We start from the raw sequence: 9,077 nt of genomic DNA, 5'->3' as shown, positions 1-9,077 counted from the left end.
TCCTGTAAAAAAAAAAAAAGGCGTGGATTTGACGCTGGGTCTATCACTTGCTAGTTTGGTGTTCTGAGATACATTTTCTCCACTTTCTGTGTTACCACCAGATATCAGTCTTATTAGATATTAGTCTTATACAACACAAAGCTTTGCTAACAGAAAGGTCAGTGGTTCAAATCTACCATCTACTTTGCAGAAGAAAAGTGAGCAGTCCCCAGAACATTTATAGACTCTGAAGCATGAGAAAAGATCACAATAAGTTACAGTACACTCAATGGTTGTAAGTTATATAGCAAGTTTCCCTGGTGGAAACTCCTGCTTCCAAGCTTGTTTTTTTTTTTTTTTTTTTTTCTATTTCACTCTTTTATTCTGCTCATTAATGATCTTGAAGAAGATGGGGGAGAGAGAGCACTATCCAAGGTTCTGAAGAACAGAGGGTCCAAGTCAGTTTATTCTCTTCGTCTGTCTGAGGTAGAGTCTTTGAGAACGATAATAAAAGGGTAGAATGTGGCTATATAGATTCAATTTGCTTCCGGACCTTTTCCAGAGCCTTTCTGTCCAATAGTCGCTGGCGAATGATGACAAGGCAAGCGAAGACCAAGGCCACAACCACGACTGCCCCTTCAAATTTCCGGAATAAGTGTTGTTCCATCACTGCTGAGCGGCAGCTTTTAAACTCATTCCTTTTAGATGAACTGCATGTGATTTTCTCCACATACCCCGTGGAACTGCACTCAGAGATGGTTTTAGCCTGGAAATTAGAACACGGGGCACACTCTTCAGCCACCACAAACTCTTCGGCCAGCCAGCAGGGCAAGTTTGAAGTGCTCACTGACAGCTTCTCTTCCCGCACCGGAGCCTCTTCCAAGCTTGTTTTAATCAGGGAGCTCCACCAACGCTGTCCACCATGGATAACCGTTATCACATTTGACATATCAATGTCACAGTATTTAGCTTCACAGCAACCAAGAGTTACCTCTATATAGCGAATCAACAGACCAGTGCTATACCGCTTAGAAGAATGTTTGACCAAAACCAATTAAAAGCATGCCTGAGGGACGCAGATTAAGATCTGCAAAAAAATCTTTAGTGGGCTAAGGGTTGAGACGCTAGCCAAAACGTGGGAAATTCCAATCCATCGCTCTTTAGGAGGGAGACGGAGGAGGACCATTCCCTTAAAATACGCAGCCTCAGAAACCCTCCAGCGTAGTATCATTCTCCTAGAAAGTCTCTATGGGTCAGAATCAATGTGATGGCAGTGGCTCTGCTTTTGTTTTTTATTGCAGAACGTGTTAACCGTTTGCCCCATCCAGGTTAAAAAATAACAACCTTCTGCTCGATGGATCTGAACCCTGCCCTGCCCTGTGCCCTCCTTCTCCTCTCTCACACTTGAACCCATGATTGTTAACTGCTGTGTCGATCCATCTCATCGAAGGTCTTCTCATTTTGCTGACCCTCCTCTTTTCTTTTTTTATTTATTTAAATTTATAATTAATTTCAGTAAAAATTTACAGAGACTTTGGATTTCCAATCATTCACTGTTGCACTTCTCTCCCCTCCCAACACTCTCCCTAGTACACTACCCTCTTGGAAAAGTAAAAGAAAAATTCTTTCATTGTTTTACAATCCCTCCCCCCAGGTCCACTCTACCATGCAGTCTTCGCTCTAGACTCCTGTCATGACAAAAATACCTAATCACATATCCCTTTTAAACAGTTTTCTCCCTCTTCTGTTTCAATGTATACATTATTGAACCCATCTTTCTCAGTCTCCCTTCAACCCCAAGGTCAGTCCTGTTTTACAACAGTGACACCATGCAGTATTTGTCCTTTTGTGACTGAGATACTTCACTCAGCATAATGTCCTCCAGGGTCACCCATTTTGAATAATATTTAATGAGTTACTTGTTTTTCAATGCAGCATAGTATTCCACTAGGTGAATATACCGCAGCCTTTCTATCCATTCATTTGTTGATGGGCCCTTAGGTTGTTTCCAGCTCCTTGCTATTGTGAACAAAGCCGCGATAATCATGGGTGTGCGTGACCCTCCTCTTCTCTGTGCATGATGTCCTTTTCTTGATTACTAAGAACAGCCACTCCTTGGATCAGCCAAGAAAAAGAGCAGAACTTCCTTCCTCAAAGCCTGGATGGGAGCTTCTTATGTGGTCACCGGTGAAGGACGGCTGTACCAGACAGTATGGTCCCCTCTCAGAGGTCACCGATGTTAGCTGCCACAGCATGAGGACAAGATTGGGAGGCCATAAACCAGGAGCGTTGAGACTGTGCTTTGGCATGAACAGGGGCGTGAGGTAGAAGCAGGAAAACCTTTAGCAATAATAGTGAACACATCAAAGATGCCTTATTCTGACAACTGAATAAAGAATTTTACTTTAATAACTTGCCTATTATAAAGGAAATTTAACTTTATTTTGTCCTCAAAGGCTGCCGAATATTTTTTTTAAATATTTTCTTAGGGAACTCTGGTGGCCTAGTGGCAAAAAGCGGCACTGCAATCCCAGAGACATACGGTTCGAATCCACCAGATGCTCAGCTGGAGAAGGAGGGGCAATGTCCTCCTCCTGTACCATTCAGATCTGATTTGATGGTACACATGCACAAAATAATAAAATAAAACTTTTTAAAAAATACTTTCTTTTATTTTATACTGGTTTGCTTACAAGGTTTGTATACATTGGTTTTCACACCAGATCTTTCCCTTGCCCTTAGCCACCCCTCTCTCCACCCATCAAATTGTGCAACCCTGTGATTACTCCCCTGCCATCCCACCCCTTTGTTCCTACCCTCCTCTCTTGTGTCCTCACACATGTTTTACTATTCTGGAATTTCTATGCTTAGCTTTTTTGTGGAAATGCCAAACTGCCTTCCAGAGTGGTTGCTCCATTTTACAGTCCCACCATATAGAGTTCCTATCTTTCCGCATCCTCTCCAACATTTATTACTCGCCGTCCTGTTAGCTTTGCCACTGCTACTGAGGCGAGATGGTATCTCATTGTGGTTTCGATTTTCATCTCTCTTATTGCCAGTGCTTGTGAGCATTTCTTCACGTCTGTTGGAAATCCCAATATTTTCCTCTTGAAAGGTTTTCCCATGTCGTTGGCCCATTTGGTAATTGTGTTATCAAGCTTTCTCTTGTGGAGACATGTAGGATTCTGTAAACTTTTGTTATGAGACCTTTGTCTGAGACAGTAATGCCCAATGGTTTCTTCTCAGTCAGTAGGTTTTTGTTTCACTCTATTCTTTAGAAGATCCCATTCATCCATTTTATCCTCTTTTATTGTTTTCTTATAGAATTTCTCATTTCCTTAAACATAAAGAGAACTTGTCCATTAGTATCTTGATTGAGAGGACAGTTTATCCAATAGAGCTTTGTATTAGAGGGTTCCCCCCTCTCTCTAAAAAAAAGAAGATAATTTTATTTTTTCAAACCTCGCAATTGGAAGCCTTGAACGCTGGGCATTGGAGGAGCATCTTCCTTTTTCCAGGCCCTAGTAGCTTATGGCATCATCAGCATTTTTGGACGAGATGATTCACTTGCCTCCAGCTTCAATTGGTGTGTGGCCCTGTCTGTGTCTGTCTATTCTTCTCTTTATAAGACTTCATTCCGAAGGTGTAAGGTTTAGCGTGCACCTGATTCTGATCTGCCCTTGTTCCCTTAACAGAAGATAAACTTGATTTCCACATGTTGCTGTTTATCACTGAGTAGGAACCGATGCACTTCTGACCCTCTAGCGGGCTTTCAGAGGCAATTCTTCACAGAGGAGGAGATTTGAACCTTACACCTTTGGGATTGCAGCACAGCTTCTTAACACTAGATCATGGAATTACGTTTACAAGACAGGGATTAGGACTTCAAAACAAACACACACTTAGAATTTGAGTCTGTTGTTGTTGTTGTTATGTGCCGTCGAGTCGCTTGTGACTCATAGCGACCCTATGTACAACAGCCCTAAACTCCGCTCTATCCTGTGCCAGTCACACTGCCTCTGACACCCCCATCCTGATTACCCCAGTCACTGAATCAATCCACCTCATAGAGGGCCTTTCCTTCCTGCGCTGTCCCTCCACCCTCCCAAGCATGATGTCTCTCTCCAAGGACCTGTTCCTCCTTACAACATGTCCAAAGAATATCAGATGAAGCCCTAGAATCGTTGCCTCCAAGAAGTAGCCTGGTTTAACCCTCTCCAGGATAAATATGTTTGTTTTCTTGGCAGTCCACGGTACATTCAATACTCTTCTCCAGCACCACAGCTCAAAGGCATCAGTTCTCCTTCTATCCTCCCTAGTCATTGTCCTACTCTCTGATGCATAACAAGTGATTGCAAAGACTATAGCCTGTATCAGACGCACCTTAGTCTTCAGAGACACACTGTTGCTCTTGAGTACTTTAGAGAGGTCCCTAACAGCAGACTTTTCCATCGCAATACATTTTTTTGATTTCCTGGCTGTTGGTGCCAAGAGTGTTGACCATTGAGCCGAGCAAACGGAAGTTGTGAACAATCTCACTCTCTTTGCCATCTATCCTGATGCTACCAATTGGTCCAGTGGTGAGAATCTTTGTCTTCTTGACATTGAGCCTCAGTCCATACTGAAGGCTGCAGTTCTTGACCCTCTGCAGCAAGTGCATGAGGTCCTCAGTTTCAGCAAGCAGGGTTGTGTCATCTGCATAATGTAGATTGTTAATAGATCTTCCACCAATCCTGATGCCACACTTCTCCTCATAGAGTCCAGCCTCTCAGATAATCTGTTCTGCATACAGGTTGAAAAGGTATGGAGATAGGACACATCCCTGGTGTACACCCTTCCCAATTTTGAACCATGCAGTGTTACCCTGTTCTGTTCTGACTGCCTCTTGGTCCAAGTATAGGTTTCGCATTAGCACGATTAAATGTTCTGAGATTCCCATTCTTGTGAGAGTCAGCCACAGTTTGTTATGATCCACACAGTCAAACGCCTTTGCCTAATCAATGAAACACAGATATACATTCTTCTGGTATTCTCTGCTTTCAGTTAAGATCCATCTAACATCAGGTACAATATCCCTAGTACCATGACTGCTTCTAAACCCAACCTGGACTTCTGGCAGTTCTCTGCTGATGTGCTGTTCCAGTCGTTTTTGGATTTGAGCCTGCTATAATTAAATTTCTAATAGCCTCCCAGATGTGTGTGTACATGTTTGGTTCTTTTGGAGAAGAAAGGCAACCCAAGTTATTGGAAGTTCCCACAACCAAGGACTAAATTTATTGCAGCTTTCTCCTCCCCATAATTTGATGTTTGCTTAGATGATACAATGTTTTGATTGGTTTCTGCAATTTTGAGACTGTAAATTCACCCTTTTTCCCCATGTTTCCTTTTCCCTGTGTAAGTAGTGGGGAGATGAGAACACGCAGCTGCTTACTTCCTCAAGGTGCAGCTTTTCAGAGACACTATTAATGACTCAATTTTCCTTTTAGGAATAGATTCAGGGGAGGCAGCATTGGTATACAGCACGGTGCTTTGCAAGTTGAAGATCTTGATATATAGTTGGCCCTAGAACAACTTGGAAATAGGGGGCACTTTGCCATACCTCTGGGGAGTAAAAAATTCTGAGTAATCATTTTTATTATGAGATGCAATTTACTGGAGAGCTTATTGCAATAGTGACAGGGGGAAAATTGCCTATGTGAGCCTATTCAGGTCAAACCCACTTTGTGGGATGACGAATCATTTATTTTATCCATATGAGTTAAAGCTGCATCTCATATACTTTGGCCAGGAAGGACCATTCCTTGGAGAAAGATATCAGGCTTAGAAGGGTGGAGGAACATTGCAGGAAAGGAAGACCCTGGATGAGATGTATTGAAACAGTAACTGGGGTAATGGGTGTAGTAGGTATGTAGGAGTCAGTGAGAATGGCGCAGGACAAGGCAGATTGGTTTTTTAAAAAATTTTATTTTATTAATTTTAATGAACATTTACAGAGATTTTGGATTTCTATTCATTCATTGTTGCACTTTTCTCCCTGCCCACCCTTCCCCTCCGGTTTGCTCTTCTCTTTGAAAAGTAAAAGGAATATTCCATCATTGTTATACAGTCCCGCCGCCCTGAGTACACTCCACTATGCAGTTTTCATTCTGGACTCTTGTGATAACCATAAGAGCTGTTGTTCATAGGGTTGCTATGACTCACCAACAACTTGATAACATATAACAACAACAACATGAATTGAATTCACCCATAATAGGGTTTGTTGTGAATAAAACAGCAGCAGCAGCAGCAACAACAACAACTCAAAGCTGTTGCTATGCAAATGATTCCACCTCACAAACTGTAGCTGTGTAGCTGAATTGCTGTTCCTCAGGGTTTCTTTTGCTATGTCTGTCCTGTAGGGTCACCTTGAGCCACTTGGTGGCAGCAAGTTTTAATCTTTCTAGAAATGGTTTGCCAGACTTTTGTCCTGTGCTGCCACTGGATGGGTTCGGATCAAGTCCGCAGTTGAGGACAAGCGACTGGAGCCACCTAGAGACCTTCCCTATGGGTGTTCGTATGCCCTTGAATCAATTCCAATGCCTAGAGATGCCAGTGACAAAGTAGAAATTCCCCTGAGGGTTTGCTAGACTATCAGATTATTCTGACTTCTTGTTGTTGAACCAGAGCTGACTCATAGCTGACTCTTCAGTGGGGTTTCGGAGGCTCTACTGCCCATGAGAAGAGATTGTCCACCATTCTCTCACAGAGATGCTGTTGGATTTGGACCATCAGAGCGGTGTTACCTGTGGGTTAACTATGTACCTCCCTACCAATTATGCTCTCGAGAACTCTAGGCTATGTGGATAGAGTGGTGAATTTACGTTAGGATCATCTCTGTCACTCCATATTGTCATTTGAAGATTGTTGTTGTGTTGTTGTTGTGTGCCATTGAGTCACTTGCAACTCATAGTGACCCTATGTTACAAGAGCCCTAAATGCTGCTCTATTCTGTGCCAACCTCGTCGTCTCTTTTGAAAGCTAGCAGGTAAATATTTATAACTTGACTTGATATGCCTTGTGGGTTTACCCACTGATGCCATGATTCAGAGTCTTGCTTTATTATTGAGTCCAGTGTGGTTACATGCCAGTGAGTTAACTTTGACTCATAGTGACTCTATGCACAATAGCCCTGAACCCTGCCCTATCCCGAGTCCGTCTCACTGTCTCGATCACACTTACTCCATTACCTTAGTCACTGTCTATCCATCTCATTCAGGCGCTGCCTCTCCTGCACTGGCCCTCCACTCTTGAAGCATGATGTCCTTCTCCAAGGACTGATCCTTCCAGGAAACATGCCCAAAGTGTATGAAACAGAGCTTCAAAATCCTTGCCTCCAAAGAGCAACTTGGCTTCACCCTCTCCAGGACAATGCTTGTTTGTAAATCATTTGTTGTAACTTCTCCTATCATGGCACTGTTGAGCAATCTCAAAATTTAATAGCAAATATTTGGAATATTTTGTGATAATGTTTAGTAACAATACACATATTTTTAAAAATAACATTGGAGAAGACACTTATGGTTAAATACTGATTTTGGAGGCTGATAATAATTTTAGAGGCTTTTTTCCCCTCTCCCCCTTTCATAGACCAGTAATAGTATTTGTTCCCTCTAATGAGTGGTTGACACTGATGTCAATGAAATTTCGTGTGTTACACTGAAGTCTGTGCTTCTCAAACTGCTACGAGATACCAGTTGGAACTCAGGCATGTTTTTAAATGACATCACTGGCGAAAGTGAATGAGTAGAAGAAGGGGGTGGGAAGTGAAGAGCATTTTCTAGCTAACTATCAAAATAGTTTGAATGTGAGTCTGACAACTTTAAAAATTTGTTTTATGACTCACTCACTCCTTTTCTACTTCCTAAAGAGTTGATTCTAACTCAGCATCAACCACCTCCTAATCTCCATTATTGTTGTTGATGTTATGTGCTGTCAAGTTGCCTGCGACTCATAGGGACCTTATGTACAACAGCCCTAAACTCTACTTTATCCTGTACTAATCTTATTGTCTCTAACACGCCCATCCCCATTACCCCAGTCACTGAATCAATCCATCTCATCCAGGGTCTTCCTCTGTGCTGTCCCTCCACCACCCAAGCATGACATCCCTCTCCAAGGACTAGTCCCTTCTTGCAACATGTCCAAAGTATGTCAGATGAAGCTTCAGAATCCTTACCTCCAAGGAGCAGCCTGGCTTCACCCTCTCCAGGGCAAATTTGTTTGTTTTCCTATCAGTCCATGTATACTCAATGTTCTTCTTCAGCACCAAAGCTCAAAGGCATCAACTCTCCTTCTGTCATCCCTAGTCATTGCCCAGCTCTGTGATGCACAGCAAGTAATTGCAAAGAACATGGCCTGAATCAGGCGCACCTTGGCCTCCAGACTGACATTGCTGCTCTTCAGTACTCTGGATGGGTCTATGACAGCAGACTTTCCCAATGCAATTTGTCTTTTAATTATCCTGGCTGCTGATATCAAGAATGTTGACTGTAGAGCCAAGCAAACTGAAGCTGTCAACAATCTCAGTCTCTTCATCATCCATCATGATGTTGCCAATCAGTCCAGCGGTGAGAATCTTTGTTTTTTTGATGTTGTGCTTCAATCCCTATTGAAGGCTGCAGTCCCTGACCTTCTGCAGAAAGCGCGTCAGGCCCTCCTCATTTTCAGCAAGCAGGGTATCATCTGCATAACACAGGTTGTTGATGAATCTACCTCCAATCTTGATGCCACACTTCTCCTCGTAGAGCCCAGCCTCCTGCATAATCTGTTCCACATACAGATTGAAAAGATAATGGAGTTTTGAACCATGCGGTGTTTCCTCGCTCAGTTCTGACGACTGCCTCTTGGCCCATCTCCATTAGATTTCTGAAATGGTAAATCTTAACAGAACATTGCCTATCTTTTTTTTCTCATGGAAACACTGATGGATTCCAGTTGTGGAGATGAGCTGCCGGTTGATAAGCAGTGCAGTGCTCTATGTTATGAACAAGGGCTTTCGTCCAAGTTTTATACACACACACACACACACACACACACACAGCTTAAACAATCAGCTA

The 9,077-nt window shown here is 42.7% G+C and overlaps 1 protein-coding gene across 1 annotated transcript; it reads right to left on the bottom strand.

Annotated features, from left to right (window-relative positions):
* Positions 1-505: 505 nt before the first annotated feature.
* LOC102855569 (protein JTB-like) lies at positions 506-7,205 on the bottom strand. The gene is made up of 2 exons (XM_006883426.1): positions 7,201-7,205; positions 506-863 (listed from the first exon to the last, which is right to left on the bottom strand). Exons 1-2 carry the CDS (start codon positions 7,203-7,205, stop codon positions 506-508), a joined length of 363 nt encoding a protein of 120 aa, XP_006883488.1.
* Positions 7,206-9,077: the final 1,872 nt, after the last annotated feature.

Source organism: Elephantulus edwardii, unplaced genomic scaffold, assembly GCF_000299155.1.
Source record: "Elephantulus edwardii isolate Elephantulus edwardi_28Jun2011 unplaced genomic scaffold, EleEdw1.0 scaffold00027, whole genome shotgun sequence".
NCBI lineage: Eukaryota > Metazoa > Chordata > Mammalia > Macroscelidea > Macroscelididae > Elephantulus > Elephantulus edwardii.
The sequence above is the reverse complement of the archived record's forward strand: the minus strand, read 5'-3'. Positions and strand labels throughout refer to the sequence as shown.